Source organism: Chiloscyllium plagiosum, chromosome 7, assembly GCF_004010195.1.
Source record: "Chiloscyllium plagiosum isolate BGI_BamShark_2017 chromosome 7, ASM401019v2, whole genome shotgun sequence".
Taxonomy (NCBI): domain Eukaryota; kingdom Metazoa; phylum Chordata; class Chondrichthyes; order Orectolobiformes; family Hemiscylliidae; genus Chiloscyllium; species Chiloscyllium plagiosum.
This window is the reverse complement of record NC_057716.1, coordinates 103,079,994-103,098,937: the sequence shown is the minus strand read 5'-3', so window position 1 is coordinate 103,098,937 and position 18,944 is coordinate 103,079,994. Positions and strand designations below refer to the sequence as shown.

Sequence of the window (18,944 nt, the reverse complement as noted above, 5' to 3'; positions counted from 1 at the left end):
TGAATGATTGTCAACAGATATATCCCATGATTGAGAAGGAAATTTTGAAGTTGGTGTTGGCATTACATTTATATTAGCAGTAATGTGTGAGACAATGATATATATTGATCATAAGCCATTGGCGCTTTTGGAGAAGTTTAAGGGCAAAAATTTCAGACAGTTTAGATGGAGCTTATTATTGTAGCCATTCAATTTGAAATTATACATGTGGCAGGATGAGAGAATTTGATTGCCGACACGTTGTTGTGACTTTTATGAAAAAAGATGGAGGTGTTCGGTGGCAGGAATAAACAAACTGAAATAGACTGTAGTAGTGAATGTTTGCATGTTTAGAGTCAACGTAATTTATATCTATTGTAGTGTATTAATAGAGTAAGACTAAGGATTTTTAAAAATGAAGTCATCTTTGAATATTGATGGGTTCTTTTAAAGCAAGGAGATGTGACAATGCTGAGGCTATAAGAGAGTATTTTCTCCTGATATCTTTTAAGAAAGAAATTGAACAAGAAGTACTGAGCAGTCTGTGATAATGTAAGCAGCTTGAGAGGCCTTGGGTTTTTTTAAAAGTTGGAACAATAGAAGCCGTCTGAATGGGTGTGGCCAGCTCTCAGACCAGGATTTCTTTTTTTAAAAGGTTTTAGATTCAGTGGAAGCTACTGGAGTCTAAGTAGAATCTATGTTTCCCCCTCTCTCGATTACAACTAGAAGCTGGGGTTTCTCTTCCTCCTGTGGGTGTTGCACATGAGAAAATCTGTTTTCAGAATTTGCCTTTTTACCAGGTGGTGTGTTTATGGGATGTTATTACATTTGAACAGTTAATTAATAATAGCTATTATATCTATCAACCTGTTAAGTTTTCCAGTAGAGTTAAGTTATTCTAAGTTCTTCTTTCTTTTGTTGTATTTTTAACTACAGTGTTTGAATAAATTGTGTTTTGCTTAATGTCAAGTAGTTTGACCAGTCGAATTGCACCTGGAACACAGCACTTCATAGGACATAGAACAATACAGCACAGTACAGGCCCTTTGGCCCTTGTTGTTGTGCCGGCCTTTTATCCTACTCTAAGACTAAGCTACATACCTTTCATTGTACAATCTTCCATTTGCCTATCCAAGAGTTGCTTAAATGTCCCTAATGTCTCTGATTCTACTAACACTGCTGGCAGTGCATTCCAGACACTCACCAGTCTATGTAAAGAACCTACCTCTGACATCTTCTCTAAACCTTCCTCTAATTACCTTAAAATTATACCCCTTTATGATAGACATTTCCGCATTGAGAAGAGTCTCTGGCTATTCACTCTATCTATGTCTGTCATCATCTTGTATACCTTTATCAAGTTACCTTTCATCCTTCTTTGGTCCAATGAGAAATGGCCTAGCTCCCTCAACCTTTCTTCATAGGACATGCTCTCCAGTCCATTCAGCATCCTGGCAAATATCGTCTGCCCCCTCTTCAAAGCTTCCACATCCTTCCCATAATGAGATGACCAGAACTGAACACAATATTCCAAGTGAGGTCTAACCACGACTTTAGCGAGCTGCAGCATAACCGGCTTTTGAACTCAATCGCCCTGCTATTGAAAGCCTCCTTAACAATCCTATCAACCTGGGTGGCAACTTTGAGGGATCTTTGGACATGGACCCCAAGATCCCTCTGTTCCTCCAATTTGCCAAGAATCCTACCTTTAAGCCTGTATTCTGCATTCAAATTTGACCTTCCAAAGTAAATTACTTCACACTCACAGGTTGAATGCCATCTGCCACTTATCAGCCCAGTTCTGCATTCTGTCAATGTCTCATTGCAACCTACAACAGCCCACCACACTATCCACAACTCCACTAACCTTAGTGTCATTGGCAATCTTACCAACCTACTCTTCCACTTCCTCATCCAAGTCGTTTATAAAAATCACAAAGAGCAGAAATCCCAGAATCAATCCCTGCGGAACACCACTGGTCATCAAGTTCCAGGCGGAATATTTTCCATTTATCTCCACCCTCCAATCATAAATCCTGTCTTTTAGAATCCTCTCCAATACTTTGCCCACCATTGACAGTAAGACTGACTGGTTTGTAATTCCCAGGATTATCCCTAGTCCCTTTCTTGAACAAGGGAATAACGTTTGCCACCCTCCAATCATTTGGCACTACTGTAGTGGACAATGAGGATGCAAAGATTATCAAAAAAGGCTCAGCAATCTCTTACCTCACTTGCTGTAGCAACCTAGGGTATATCCTGTCTAGCTTAGAGGATTTATCTATCCTTATGTTTTTCAAAACTTTCAGCATGTCCTCCTCCTTAATATCAACCTGTTCAAGCATATCAGTCTGTTTCACGCTGTCCTCAGAAACATCAAGGTCCCTCTTAGTAGTGAATACTGAAGCAAAATATTAATTAAGGGCCTCCCCTACCACCTCCGACTCCAGGCGCAAGTTTCCTCCACTATCCCTGATTAGTCGTACCCTCTCTCTGGCTATCCTTTTGTTCCTCACATAAATGTAGAACGCCTTGGGGTTGTCCTTAATCCTACCCGCTAAAACTTTAAGTCCATTCTTCAGTTCCTTTCTGGCTACCTTTTAACCCCCAAAAGCCCTGTCTGAATCTTGCCTCATCGACCTTAAGTAAGCTTCCTTCTTCCTTTTGACTTTGCATTTGCCTTTAAAATAAGAGAAAGTTAGGGTCTAGGCTACCTTCTTAAAATATTTTGAGGGGATCTGGCTTGGTCCATAACTTTACTGAGTGGCCTGAAGGTAAACTTGCAGGTCTTGCAGGTGATGGTGATCCAACTGTTCTGGATTTGCCTGATTGGGGAAACCTCATCAAATCTCCACAGATTTTTTTTTTCCTTCAATCAAATCACCCCTTTTTTTGATCTCCAGAGACAGTAAGCCGCGTTTATTCAGCCTGTCCTCATGAGCCTTTCCAGGTATGCCCACCTTGAAGAAGTTGTGCTCTTCTCTCCGATGGGCTTTCCATTTTAATCTTTTGGCTTATTCGCCTTCATTGTTTTCTATCTCCTCTCCTGCGTTTGCTAAAACTCGTCTTTACAGCCACAACTCCTTTTTGATTGTCTTCAGCTCCACCTTCCCCCACATGGATTCCAGTTGCAGCTTCATGTTTCGAATCTACCCAGCATTACAGGTATCTCTGAGGCATATAGCACTCCTCAGGCAGCCTTTCTTGAGCTCCACCCTCTGTGCCAAATGCGCCACATGAATACACACTCACACTGTCTCAGGCTGTCATGGCCCCCAGTTCCATTTCAATCTTCATCATTCTTTGGTTTAAGGGGTAACTTTTCCTTTCAGATGTTAGCTCCAAAACCCTCGGTAACAGATGCCCCTCTCTGGATTCCTTCCCTCGTTCCCTTCTCTCTGCCTCTATCCCTCCTCCTTGTTCGCTTCATCTCATGCATTCAGTGTATCCCCCTGACCTGCCCGTCTCTGATGCTGAGCAATCTGTGCTCAGCAAACAACTTAGTTTTAATCTTTATCCCTTGAAGTTCCCACCTTAAAGCATTTTAGGCATAAACTGATGTTGAACTCTTATGTCTTTTTTGTCTTCATGCCCACTTCTCTGGACAGGAATCATAGAAGAAGAAGAAGAATCCCTACAGTATGGAAACAAGCCATTTGACCCAACAAGTCCACCCCAACCCTCCAAAGAGTATCCCACCCAGACCCATTCCCCTACCCTATGTTACTCTACATTTCCCCAGACTAATGCACCTAACCTACACAGCCCAGAACACTACGGGCAATTTAGCTCGGCCAATTCACCTAAAACATAGAACATAGAACATTACAGCGCTGTACAGGTCCTTCGGCCCTCGATGTCGCGGCGACCTGTCATACCAATCTGAAGCCCATCTAACCTACACTATTCCATGTACATCCATATGCTTGCCCAATGACGACTTAAGTGCACTTAAATTTGGCGAATCTACTACCGTTGCAGGCAAAGCATTCCATACTCTTACTACTCTCTGAGTAAAGAAACTATCTCTGACATCTGTCCTATATCTATCTCCCCTCAATTTAAAGCTATGCCCCCTTGTGCTCGCCATCACTATACTTGGGAAAAGGCTCTCCCTGTCCACCCTATCTAACCCTCTGATTATTTTATATGTCTCTATTAAGTCACCTCTCAACCTTCTTCTCTCTTCATGGTTCTGGAACGCGATCCCTCTATTAATAAAAGCTAAAACACTATATGCCTTCTTAACAACCCTGTCAACCTGGGTAGCATCTTTCAAGGATCTGTGTACATGGACACCGAGATCTCTCTGCTCATCTACACTACCAAGAATCTTACCATTAGCCCATTACTTTGCATTCCGGTTACTCCGACCAAAGTGAATCACCACACACTTGTCCGCATTAAACTCCATTTGTCACCCCTCAGCCCAGCTCTGCAGCTTATCTATGTCTCTCTGTAGGAGAAAGTGAGGTCTGCAGATGCTGGAGATCAAAGTTGAAACTTTATTGCTGGAACAGCACAGCAGGTCAGGCAGCATCCAGGGAACAGGAGATTCGACGTTTCGGGCACAGGCCCTTCTTCAGGGCCCGAAACGTCGAATCTCCTGTTCCCTGGATGCTGCCTGACCTGCTGTGCTGTTCCAGCAATAAAGTTTCAACTATGTCTCTCTGTAACCTTACAATATCCTTCGTCACTATCCACAACTCCACCGACCTTCGTGTCGTCTGCAAATTTACTAATCCACCCTTTTATGCCCTCATCCAGGTCGTTTATAAAAATGACGAACAGCAGTGAACCCAACACCGAGTCTTGCGGTACACCACTAGTAACTGGACCCCAGGATGAACATTTCCCATCAACCACCACCCTCTGTCTTCTTTCAGCAAGCCAATTACTGATCCAAATTGCTATATCTCCCACAATTCCATTTGTCCGCATTTTGTACAATAGCCTACTGTGGGGAACCTTATCGAACGCCTTGCTGAAATCCATATGCACCACGTCAACCGGTTTACTCTCACCTTCTCAAAGAACTCAATAAGGTTTGTGAGGCACAACCTACCCTTCATAAACCGGTGCTGACTATCCTTAATCATATTATTCTTTTCTAGATGATTATAAATCCTATCTCTTATAATCTTTTCCAACACTTTACCAATAACTTAAGTGAGGCTCACTGGTCTATAATTACCAGGCTTGTCTCTACTCCCCTTCTTGAACAGGGGAATCACATTTGCTATCCTCCAGTCTTCTGGCACTATTCCTATAGACAATGACAATTTAAAGATCAACGCCAAAGGCTCGGCAATCTCCTCCCTGACTTCCCAGAAGATCCTAGGATAAATCCCATCCGGCCCAGGGGACTTATCTATTTTCACACTCTGCAGGATTTCTAATACCTCCTCCTTGTGAACCTCAATCCCACCTAGTCTAGTAGCCTGTATCTCAGTAATCTCCTCGACAACATTGTCGTTTTCTAGAGTGAATACTGTCGAAAAATATTCATTTAGTGCTTCCCCTATCTCCTCTGACTCCACACACAACTTCCCACTACTATTCTTGATTGGCTCTAATCTTACTCTCATCATTCTTTTATTCCCTAAATACCTATAGAAAGCCTTAGGGTTTACCCTGATCCTATCCGCCAACAACTTCCCATGTCTCCTCTTGACTCTTCTGAGCTCTCTCTTTAGGTCTTTCCTGGCTACCTTGTAACCCTCAAGCGCCCTAACTGAGCCTTCACATCTCATCCTAACATAAGCCGCCTACTTCCTCTTGACCAGAGATTCCACTTCCTTCGTAAACCATGGCTCCCGCATTCTACAGCTTCCTTCCTGCCTGACAGGTACATACTTATCGAGGACACACAAGAGCTTTTCTTTGAATAAGCTCCACATTTCTAATGTGCCCATCCCCTGCAGTTTCCTTCTCCATCCTATGCTTCCTAAATCTTGCCTAATCGCATCGTAATTGCCTTTCCCCCAGCTGTAACTCTTGCCCAGTGGTATACACCAATCCCTTTCTATCACTAAAGTAAACATAACAGAATTGTGATCACTAACACCTAAGTGCTCACCTACTTCCAACACCTGGCAGGGCTCTTTACCCAGTACCAAATCTAATGTGGCTTCGCTCCTTGTTAGCCTGTTTACATACTGTGTCAGGAAGCCCTCCTGCACACATTGGACAAAAACTGACCCATCTATAGTACTCATAGTATAGTGTTCCCAGTCAATATTTGGTAAGCGGAAGTCCCCCATGACAACTACCCTGTCTCTCTCACTCCTATCAAGAATCATCTTTGCTATCCTTTCCTCTACATCTCTGGAACTATTCAGAGGCCTCTAGAAAACTTCCAACAGGGTGACCTTTCCTTTCCTGTTTCTAACCTCAGCCCATACTACCTCAGTTGACGAGTCCCCAAACATCCTTTCTGCAACTGTAATACAGTCCTTGACCAACAATGCCACACCTCCCCCTCTTTTACCATCTGCATATCTAACTTGCACATCTTTGGACTGTGGGAGGAAACCGGAGCACCTGGAGGCAACCCACACAGACATGGGGATAAAGTGCAAACTCCACACAGTCACCCAAGGATGTCGAACCTGGGTCCCTGGCGCTGTGAGGCAGCAGTGCTAACCACTGAGCCATCGTGCTGCCCTCTCCCTGCCACACAGAACCTTTCACCCATCTCCAATATTCCCCTTTTACGTAGACCCCTCCCTCTGGCCTTTCTTCTGTATTTGCTCACTTCATCGAGAACTGCTGACATGACAATAGCTATCTGAATACCTCTGCGACCCTCACCCACTCTAACCTTCTGAACTTGCTGTATTCCATTCTCTCAAGTCTAACCCTGACTTTGTTATCAGTGTTGAAAATGTGGTACTGGAAAAGCACAGCCAGTCAGGCAACATCCAAGGAGCAGGAGAATCGACAGACTGAAGGGCTTATGTCCAAAACGTCGATTCTCCTGCTGCTCGGATGCTGCCTTACGGCAGTGCTTTTCCAGCACCACACTCTTGACTCTGACTTTGTTATCACTGCTGTTGATAAGGGGCATGCTGACCTCTCCCTTGCAGATGGTGAATGTAACTCTTAGACATCTTCTCCTACCTTCCCCCACCACTCAGCTCCAAGATTTTATTTCCAGGACTGTCACTAACCTCATCTCCCCTGGAGATTACCTCTTCACAACTTCTTACCTCATTGTCCCTAACTATGCCTGCTTCTACCAAACATTGAGTTCTGAAAAAGATTCATAACAGACTTGAGATATTAACTCTGTTTCTCTTTCCATAGATGCTCCAGGCCTGCAGAGTTCCTCCAGCACTTTTTGTTTTTATTTCAGATTTCCAACAGTAAGTTTTATTATATTTTTAGGCCAGTCTCCCAAAACAGTCCGGTGAAATTCTGTTCACTCCATCTAAGACAAGTATCCTCCTTGGCTTAGCAACTGAATCTGCACTAGATAATCCAGGTGTGATCTCACCAATGTCCTGTTCTTCAGCAATGAGATGAGTGGTATATCTGATCACCAACAAGGAATTAACTCTGAGCCAAGATAGGCTCCGCGTCACAGTCACACAATAAACTATATGAGGAAACATGTGATAACTGAAATTTAACAATAATCTTTAGTCTTGTCTGACTTTTAGAACTACTCTGGACCCTTTTAGCATTCAAGACATTTCACTGAGTAAGGAAGATTTGGATCACAGCATCCCCTCGTAAGTAATGATGCTTGATAATTTTTTTGTGGATGTTATAAATGTGTGATTAATGGAAGTGACGGTCTGTTGACTTATGAAAAATTGTATCAAGGAGAAAGCCAATTGTCCTAATTGTGCCTGTCCTGTACTCTTCAGTTGGATCTACTTGATTTAATCCCATGGGTCTCTGGAATTAACCATCCAATGCTGTCATGTGTAACATTGGGGTTAGAAGCAAGCACACAAAATGCTGGAAAAACTCAACAGGTCTGGCAGCATCTATGGAAAGAGAAACAATTCGGAAGAAGAGTCATACTGGACTTGAAAATCTCGTTTCACTCATTAACTGTTTCTCCCTCCATAGATGCTGCCAGATCTGCTGAGTTTTTCCAACAATATCTGAATATGATTCAGATTTTCATCATCTATAGTATTCAAGAGATTTGAGTACGGTTTGGTTGTTGTGTTATAGGATTGTAACTGTGCCTATTTTAACTTTTGCTTTAGTTACAGGAACAAAGCTTATGCTCCACCAACCTTCTCTTTCCATCCCCCTTCTTACTGTTGGGATTGTTGGCAGGCTACAAATGATGATCGACCCTTTACTCTGATTCCCAGCTTCAGACGTCACCTGTACATCGTCTATTTGCAAATTCAACCCAAAATTCAACAGTTACTTGGATCTAAGATTGTTTTTTCAGAAAGAATTCAAAACTCTGAATATAGTATTGAAAGATTAATCCCAACCAAACATTTACCCTTAAAATCACCATTTGGGAAAGGGAGAGTATTCTGGGCTATAAGTCCCCAGTAAATATAAAAACAATGATGTCAGTAGCTCGACACTGTAAAATCATTCATTAATAATGATTTATTAACTACAATACCATGACTATCACTAATTAAGTTGAAGTTTTGGGTGTCGGAACAACTCGTGTTGGGATGTATCAATTCACTTAGAGTCCATGTTGCTGTGGCAACAAATACTTCAGAGCAGGATAAAGCAGTAAAACTGGTGAATGACACGTACTGGTCTGACTTGTCTTGGATACCTCAAAATGGAGTTTGGCATTACCGCCACATTCATTTCCAAATATTACTGAGTTTTCAATTTCTTTCCATTCCATGGCTGACCAGAAACATCTCCCATGCTTACTGCATGCCTTCACATGTATTGGAAGGATTTGCAAGTTAATGCTCAAACTGCTTGACTGTGTTATGAACATGTGGTCCTTGGTCATTAGGCCATGGCCAGGGGTGGGGGGGTGGGGTGACTCAGTCCCAGTGCTTCTGGCTCAGAGGCAGGGACAGTAACCACAGTGTTACAAGAGCTCAATAAATAATTCATAGATATAAGTAAATATATTGTTACCTTGTAGTTTTATTAAAAAGTAAGTAATAGACATAATCCTCTCATAAAGTGCGTAGCAAAGGCTGTAACAACAGTTCAGTGTATGTGTAGATTAGCATTAACTAGAATAGAATACAATCTCTAAATGTGGAAACAAGCCATTTGGCCCAACAAGTCCACACCGACCCTGTGAAGACTAACCCACCCAGACCTATTCCCCTATTGCTCCACCTTTGCCCTGACTAATGCACCTAACTCACACATCCCAGAACACTATGGGCAATTTAGCATGGCCAAATCATCTAATCTGCATATCTTTGGTCTGTGGGAGGAAACCGGAGCACCCGGAGGGAATCCACACAGACACGGGGGAGAACTCCACACTCCCAAGGCTGGAATCAAACCTGGGTCCCTGGCACTGTTCGGCAGCAGTGCTAACCACTGAGCCATCATAGATTGCTGATTGCTGGGCTTAATTGAAATTAATGTTTTTAATTTCTGTAACCTGTGAGACTGGTCTAGAATTAAGCTTCTTGGCCAGCTGAGCAGTGTTGCATAGCTACAGTATTGGATAGCTTAGAGTCTTACATAAGAACAGGAGTAGGCCATTCAGCCCCTCAAATTTATTTTGCAAATCACTGAAATCATGGCTAATCTGTGGCCTAACTCCATTAATATGTCTTTGGTCCATACCCTTAATACCTTTGCTTAACAAACATTTACTGATCTCAGTTTTAAAACTAACAACTGATATAGCATCAACTGCCATTTGTGGAAGAGCATTCCAAAGCTCTCCCACCCTTTATGTGCAGAAACATGCTGGATGTTAACATCATTTTCAGAGCTTAAATAATGTTGGCCTGGTAAGCATTGTGTCAACATGCTTATCTTCTGCTTTTGGGATGCCGTGTTAGTTTCTGAATGGCAGACAAAAGGAACCCCTTTCTGGATAGTGTTATCTGTTCCACTTATGTTCTTTCTGGATAATGTTATCTGTTTCAGACATGTCCTTTCTGGATAGTGTAATCTGTTCCACTCATGATTCTGGGTAATCCAAGATGAAGGATGGGAAAAATTTCTGGCTGTAACAGGCTGCTCCTTTTCTGAGGTATTTTAGGTATTGGAGATGATTTCCTCAAATTCCCGGGGCAGCAATTACTATTTTATATGCTGTTGCATTATTTTGGAACTTCGGAGAAAAAAAATCAAAACAACACAATTTTAAAAGAGAGAGGAACAGATAAAGGCAGCACATGATGACGTCAGTGCAGGAGAGAGAGAAAGAGAGAAAGAACCCCACATTGCTAACTGACACAGCAGTGAGCCTGCGCAGTTACTGCCTTTGCTGTTTGAATTCATGTATTGCTGGACTTTGGAGTGTGTCAGGGAAAATTAACAAACAGCGAAATTCATAACTGATCTTGAAGAACCTGTTTGGGAGATGTCACAGCACAGAAACAGACAAGTGAATATTTTTAAGTGTGGCCTACAGAATGTCTGCAGTAGTGAGTAGAGTCGGATCTTCCTTGATTATATGCTTTATTGAGATATGTCTCTTGATTAACTTAAAATATCAGCCATAAGTTTTAAGTTAGCCTGGAGTTTTATAGAGAAATAAGACTGTGCTATTTTCTGGGTCTGCAGATTGGAAGAACCAAAAATGGCGTTTAGTAGAGCGATGTGCTTTTTTTTATTAGATTAGATTACTTACAGTGTGGAAACAGGCCCTTCGGCCCAACAAGTCCACACCGACACTCTGAGGAGCAACCCACCCAGACCCATTCCCATACATTTACCCCTTCACCTAACATTACTGGCAATTTAGCATGGCCAATTCACCTAACCTGCATATTTTTGGACTGCGGGAGGAAACCGGAGCACCCGGAGGAAACCCACGCAAACTCAGGGAAAATGTGCAAACTCCACACAGACAGTTGCCTGAGGCGGGAATTGAACCCAGGTCTCTGCCGCTATGAGGCAGCAGTGCTAACCACTGTGCCACCGGGTCCCCCGAAGATCAACAAGGCGGCCTTTGTGTGAAATCACAGGAGATGAGGGAGATACTAAATGAGTATTTTGTATCGGTATTTACTGTGGAAGAGGACATGGAAGGTATGGAATGTAAGAAAATAGATGGTGACATCTTGAAAAATGTCTATATTACAGAGGAGGAAGTGCTGGATGTCTTCAAATGCATAAAAGTAGATAAATCCCCAGGACCTGATCAAGTGTTCACTAGAACTCAGAGGGAAGCTAGGGAAGTGTTTGCAGGGCCCCTTGCTGAGATATTTGTATCATTGACAGTCACAGACGAGGTGCCAGAAGATTGGAGGTTGGATAACATGGTGGTACCACTTTTTAAGAAAGGTCGTAAGGACAAGCCAGGGAACTATAGACCAGTGAGCCTGACATCAGTGGTGGGAAAGTTGTTGGAGGGAATCCTGAGGGGCAGGATGTACATGTATTTGGAAAGGCAAGGACTGATTAGGGATAGTCAACATGGCTTTGTGCGTGGGAAATCATGTCTTACAAACTTGATTGAGTTTTTTTGAAGAAGTAACAAAGAGGATTGATGAGGGCAGAGCGGTGGACGTGATCTATATGGAGCTTAAAAATGTGTTGCTGGAAAAGCGCAGCAGGTCAGACAGCATCAAAGGGGCAGGAGAATTGGCATTTCGGGCATAAGCCCTTCTTCAAGACCTCTTTTTGGACCTCAGTAAGGTGTTCGACAAGGTTCCCCATGGGAGATTGGTTAGCAAGGTTAGATCTCACGGAATACAGGGAGAACTAGCCATTTGGATACAGAACTGGCTCAAAGGTAGGAGACCAAGGGTAGTGGTGGAGGTTGCTTTTCAGACTGGAGGCCTGTGACCAGTGGAGTGCCACAAGGATCAGTGCTGGGTCCACTACTTTTCGTCATTTATATAAATGATTTGGATGTGAGCATAAGAGGTACAACCGATGTCAGTTAGTAAATTGGAGGTGTAGTGGACAGCGAAGATGGTTACCTCAGATTACAACGGGATCTTGATCATCAGATGGGCCAATGGGCTGAGAAGTAGCAAATGGGGTTTAATTTGGATAAATGTGAAGTGCTGCATTTTGGGAAAGCAAATCAGGGCAGGGTTTATACATTTAATGCTAAGGTCCTAGGGAATGTTGCTGAACAAAGAGACCTTGGAGTGCAGGTTCATAGCTCCTTGAAAGTGGAGTCGCAGGTAGATCAGATAGTGAAGAAGGCATTTGGTATGCTTTCCTTTATTGGTCAGGGTATTGAGTACAGGGGTTGGGAGGTCATGTTGCAGCTGTACAGGACATTGGTTAGGCCACTTTTGGAATATTGTGTGCAAACCTGGTCTCCTTCCTATCGGAAGGATGTTGCGAAACTTGAAAGGGTTCAGAAAAGATTTACAAGGATGTTGCCAGGGTTGAAGGATTTGAGCGACAGGGAGAGGTTGAATAGGCTGGGGCTGTTTTCCCTAGAGTGTTGGAGGCTAAGGGGTGACCATATAGAGGTTTATAAAATCATGAGGGGCATGGATAGGATAAGTAGACAAAGTTCCCTGGCGTGGGGGAGTCCAGAACTAAAGGGCATAGGTTTAGGGTGAGAGGAGAAAGATATGAAAGAGACCTGAGGGGCAACCTTTTCACGCAGAGGGTGGCACTTGTATGGAATAAGCTGCCACAGGAAGCAGTGGAGGCTGGTACAATTGCAACATTTAAAAGGCATCTGGATGGGTATATGAATAGGAAGGGTTTAGAGGGATATGGGCTGGGTGCTGGAAGGTGGGACTAGATTGGGTTAGGATATCTGGTCAGCATGGACGAGTTGGACCGAAGGGTCTGTTTCCATGCTGTACATCTCTATGACTCTATGTCCTTTCTGGATAGTGTTATCTGCTCCATTCATGCCCTTGATACCTGTTGAATCCAGCTTCTAACCAAATTATTGTATCTGCAAGATGGCTTAATTCTCCCTTTTCTTAATCTTATGACAAAATGTACCCTTGTTGGTAAATACTATAGAATCAGATAAAATGGGTCCCCAGCAAAAGAAACAAAAGCCAAGGTAAATAACTTGTTGATTGATATGGTCTGCACTTTCTTTACTTTTGGAACAATTATTCATAGCTTTTTACTCTAGATTTGATTATTCTAATCCTCTCTCAACCGCTCTCCTATCCTCACAAAATTGAACTCATACAAAGGTCCACTGCACTGTCCAATCTGACATTAACTCCTGTCTTTCAAACTTCCCTGTGCTCATTGATCACTATTGGCTCCTGGTTTATCAGTGCCTTGATTTTAAAATTCTCACATTTGTTTTTAAATTCCTTAATAACTTTGACCCTTCTCATTTCAACATCCTCTGCTGCCTGTACAATCATAAGATCTCTTATTGTGAATAAGAATCCCTAATTCTGGATTCTTCTGTATCACCTTATTTAATCTTGTGAGGTCCTGCCTTTGGGTGCCTGGGTACAATGCTCTGGAATCCCCTCCTTAAGCCTTTCCATCTGCCTGTCTTTTCCTGTGAGTGGTTCCATTATACTGAGCTTTCCTTTTTTCTTATGTAATTCACTATGAAATTTTGTGCCAAATGCTGCTTGATAGCACTTCCAGTCTGATATAATTGCAAGTTGTTGTTAAATAGTGATACCATATGGTGTGACCACATTTACTGAAGCTGCACTTGAGAACACAATTCAACTGCTACAATGTCAGATGCTTTCCAAAAATAGGGACCATTAGACCAATGTGGACAAATTGACTTAAGACTGAATCTCTGATTTGTGAGCTACAGCAAAGAATGAAAACAGGCATTGTGATGGGTATCAGAGATCCTGCCAAATATAGTGGCAAAAGCTAGGTATAATCTCTGTTGTAGGTAAAAACAAGAACTGCAGATGCTGGAAACAGAGTCTAGATTAGAGTGGTGCTGGAAAAGCACAGCAGGTCAGGCAGCATCCGAGGAGCAGGAAAATCAACGTTTCAGGCAAAAGCCCTTCATCAGGATTACAGGCAGAGTGCCTTCAGAGTGGAGAGATAAATGAGGCAGAGGGGGGTGGGGGGAGGTGGGAGTGGGGAGAAAGTAGCATAGAGTACAATGAGTGAATGGTGGGGATGGAGGTGATAGGTCAGAGAGGAAGGTGAAGTGGATAGGTGGAAAGGAAGACATGCAGGTAAGACAAGTCATGGGGACAATGCTGAGCTGGAAGGTTGAAACTGGGGTGAGGTAGAGGAAGGGAAAATGAGGAAACTGGTGAAGTCCACAATTTTTGTTGTTCCATTTCCTGCAAAAAGACAGATTGGCAGGCGTTGCAGGCAAAGCTTGGGGAACCTTGGAAACAGTCCTTGACAAAAAATTATGGGTTGGAGGAAGGAGGGTCTGTTGGAAGGGGGGTGGTTGGTGAGTAATGCCAGGAGTTGGGATGGAAAGTGTTTGGCTGTGATCACTGTATAGCGTGGAGATTGATGTTTGAGGTGGAGGTCTGGAATTATTAAGGGGCAGTGAAAGGGAGCTAAAGACTTTCCTGAAAGCTCAATGAGAGCTCTTATGCTTCTCCTAGCCCACAGGTGGTACTGTTTAAAAGGGCCTCCCTTTTCTTGACTGCTGGCGTATGTGCATCAACTATGAAATTTCAAATTACTGTGAAAGTGAACCTGTAATAGATGTCCTCCTGACATGATCTATGGTGGAGCATATGTTTCATAATCAGACAATAAACATTAATTTCCATTAAATCCTAATTTTCTCCCCTGTAGGAGTGAACTTTTTGTTGAGGTACAGCGCTCTCACCCAGAGAGTCCTGAAGCACCTTTGAGCATTGACTAGGACAGTGAACGTCGGTAGGAAACCTATTTATTGCACCATTGACAGCCTCAATTTCAATGCCTCACCCTCTTCCTACTTTAGAATTCCTCCCTGTCAACACCCAAATCTTGCTGCCAAATTCCTTTCCAGCCAAAATCTGTCCCTCTGATTTGTGTTCTAACCTTTAAACTCTCTTCCTCATTCCACCTCTCTTGTACTTTTCACCACTCACTTTCCATTTTATTCTCTGCAAAGCATCTCATGGCATTTTCCCGATGTGAGGAGCTGCTTTTTAGAATTAAGCCTGATATTTACCCTAATCGGTGTAGTTTCCTGTTGGATAAGCAAACTGGTGTAGGATCATTTGTGCTTGCTGCCTTAACACTTTGTCTCATTAGAAGTGAGGTCAATCAAGACTCTAAGGTGCTCTAACCAATGGTTTTAATAAAATGAACACAAGTCATGCTGATAGGTTTGCATGCAACAGTTAAATCTCTAATACAATTAAAACCTGAAATGGCCACTTCTTTTGCCTTGTGAACACTGAGAGGTTAGTTCACTGGCAACATCCTGGTTGGTAGGAATTTAATAAATTACCCACTTCTTGCATTGTGAATTTCTTGGTGCGGCTCTTGCATTGAACACTATCCTGTCGACTGATTCTTGCAACATTCTTGCTGACAATTATAATTCTCTTCTCTTGGTAATTTTCCTTTCTCTTTTGCCCATGATTTATATAGATTGTTACCAAACAGTACCTGGTATTTACAAAGATTAGTCACAGTCTCCAAAGGCCTCACTATCTGTACCCTTCCAGATTGTCTTCCATAATACCTTGGTCACACTTTCCCTACATGTCCTTCTGAACATGCTTACTAGTTCTTTTAACTAAATTTCTGCTCCTTTTTGGCAGGAAATCACTACAGGTAAAGTCCAGGAATTCTTCACTGGAAGTCCTCCTGACATGATTATTGTTATTACTTTTATTTTAACTCAGCAGGACGTGGGGCAGTTGGAGTAGTCTATCTGCTGCTCAATAAACATTTAATCAAGGGTTACACCTAGATCAAACTCGAACTCTGTGCCTTAGTCCCAGAATAAGCTACCTGAGAATAACCTAATAGATTTTGATTAAATTTGACAGTAATATTTAGCTTTCTCTAAATTTAGTATACAAGTGGCTGAAATTAAAAGATCAGAGAGTAAGACCGAAATGGACCACAGCCTCCCAATGTAAGTGAAGTTACTTCACAAGTAACTTATCTCTAGCATTTACGATGCCTGTAAGATGTATATTATTTTTACAACTGATATGTCATGGAATCACAGAAATTGCAGCTCAGACGGAGACAACTGGCTCACCATGCCACTTGGCTCAACTAGATCAATTCACGTCAATTGTCATCTTTACCCAGGTCAGTGATTAGCAGGCAATAATTATTAGGGATACAATACAACAATTGAATCCCATTCCACGGAATCATAGAACAGTAGAGTAGAGATGGAAACCATTTGACCTGCTGAGTTTGCACTGGCTCTTGTGAGAAATAATGCAGTGAATCTAATTCCCCCTCTCCCCCCCACCCCTTCCCATTGCCCTGGATTTTTTTCCATCTCCAAATAATTCTACCTGGACCAATTTCTTCCAGCTGTGTCTTAAGCATTGGAGGAGCAATGGCCTAGTGGTATTATCGCTGGACTGTTAACCCAGATACCTAAGGGGCCCGGATTCAAATTCTCCCACAGTAGAATTTGAATTCAGTAAATATCTGGAATTAAGAGACTAAGGGAGACCATGATTGATTGTTGGAAAAGCCTATTTGGTTCACTAATGTCCTTAAGGGAAACTGCCATCCTTACCTGGTCTAGTCCACATGTGAGTCCAGATCCATGGCAAGTGGTTGACTCTTAACTGCCCTCTGGGCAATTAGGGATGGACAATAAATACTGCCTAGCTAGCAATGCCCTCATCCTGTGAATGAATATAAAAAGGCTATCATTGTGCCAAATTGCCACCATCACCTTGCCCTCTCATTATTTCTGTGATGTCCACTTGTTGTATAACCCGCTGAGATACATGTGTCCCTTCAAAAGTTTGGAAATTCAGCAAAGGTAGTGTGGGAGGTTTAAGCTGCAAAACAGATTTAAGACTCTTCAGTAACTAGTGGGCAGGAAATCACAATGTTTGGGTCTTCTCAGCCATGTATATCATGGGATTTATTACATTTCTTTGTAGTCACTTCATGGTGACCAGTGTCACTGCAATGTTGTACCTGTAAAATGGTTCCCCAACCTCAGAAGCTGCCTCCATAGTGTCACTGCTATCCTATTGTTGACTATCCTTCAATAGCATCCACATGGCAATGGAGGCTGGTGACTATACCTGGACAATGCTGTATGACCTCTTGAAGCTGGAACCCAGCCACCATCCCGCATTGAACTGAATTGCCACAGACAATTTCTTACCTTTCCCTTTTCATGAAGGCATGATTGGAGTTTGCAGGTCTGGGAGAGACCGTATTACTCAGCTTTAGGTAGTCAATTGACCTCCTTAAAGTCGTATTAAGGACAAGTTTTGAACATCAACTGGAATTTCCCAGTTACTGAAGCAGAGGAGGATGACCTAGAGTTGGCATCTGGTTGCAAACTCGAGTTTGACAATACCCCTTCCTGACGGTTGTAATTGCAGCCACAGGCCATCCTCTAGAGGGACTCCCCTGCCACAACAATGATCTGGCTGCTGAGACAATCTTTCTATCTTAAGCACTTCAAAATTGCTAGAGTGTGGGAAACAAACGTGGGACATCACCTCCTTCACGCACCTGAAAAGGCAGTCTGCTGCTACTTCAGTGCTGAGGGGTATCATATTGGTCCGTCCAGTTTCAGGAGCCTGAATGGAAATAGCTCTGAACTCTGACAATGAATTGGGTCAATATTTAGAAAAGCAAAACTATCCCACTGTGGGGGAGGAGATGGTCTAATTCGCTAGATATTAATCCAGAAACTCAACTAGTGTTCTGGGGATCCAGTTTTGAACTGGGGGACTTCAATGTACAAGAGTGGCTCTGCAGCAGTATTATTGATCGAGTTGGTTGGGTCCTAAAGGACGTAGCTGCTAGACTGTGTCTGTGTCAGGTGAAGGAACCAACAAGGGGGCAAACGAAATGGACTTCATCCTTACCAATCTGCCAACTGCAGATACATCTATCCGTGACAGTATGGGTAAGAGTGATCGCTGCACAGTCCTTGTGAGATGGATTCCCACCTTCAAATTGAGAATACCCTCCATTGTTTTATGTGGTGCTATCACACAAAATGATATCTGAGTGAGACAAATTTTGGACATATCTAACAACTGAAGACTGGACATCTATGAGGTGCTGTGGGCATCAACAGCAGCAGAATTGTACTCCAAAACACTCTGTAACCTCATGGTCCAGCATATCCCCCATTCAATTATTACCTTCAAGCCAGGTGGTCAAAGGAATCGACGTTTCGGGCATAAGCCCTTCTTCAGAAGAAGGGCTTATGCCCGAAACATCGATTCTCCTGCTCCTTGGATGCTGCCTGACCTGCTGCGCTTTTCCAGCAACACATTTTTCAACTCTGACCTCCAGCATCTGCAGTCCTCACTTTCTCCTAGCCAGATGATCAACCCTGGTTCAATGGAGAGTGCAGGAGCAACACCAGGCATACCTGAAGATGAGGTGTCAATCTGGTGAAGCTACCAAACAGGACTACTTGTGTACCAAACAGCATAAGCAGGAAATGACAGAGCTAATTGAGCCCACAACCAGCAGGCAGATCTTATCTCTCCACATCCAGTCATGAATGGTGGTGAAAGTGAGGATTGCAGATGCTGGAGATCAGAGCTTAAAAATGTGTTGCTGGAAAAGCGCAGCAGGTCAGGCAGCATCAAAGGAGAAGGAGAATCGACGTTTCGGGCATAAGCCCTTCTTCAGGAATGAGGAGGGTGTGCCAAGCAGGCTAAGATAAAATGTAGGGAGGAGGGACTTGGGGGAGGGGCGGTGGGAATGCGATAGGTGGAAGGAGGTTAAGGTGAGGGTGATAGGCCGGAGAG

The 18,944-nt window shown here is 43.0% G+C and overlaps 1 protein-coding gene across 1 annotated transcript in view; it reads left to right on the top strand.

Moving 5' to 3' along the window:
- The window catches only part of cfap65 (cilia and flagella associated protein 65), a 150,875-nt gene that overhangs the window by 129,530 nt on the left and 2,401 nt on the right, over window positions 1-18,944 (top strand). The window contains exons 33-34 of the mRNA XM_043694519.1: window positions 7,644-7,715; window positions 14,815-14,898. Coding sequence (XP_043550454.1) covers window positions 7,644-7,715; window positions 14,815-14,884 — 142 coding nt within the window. The 3' untranslated portion in view covers window positions 14,885-14,898. The remainder of the gene's footprint in view (window positions 1-7,643; window positions 7,716-14,814; window positions 14,899-18,944) is intronic.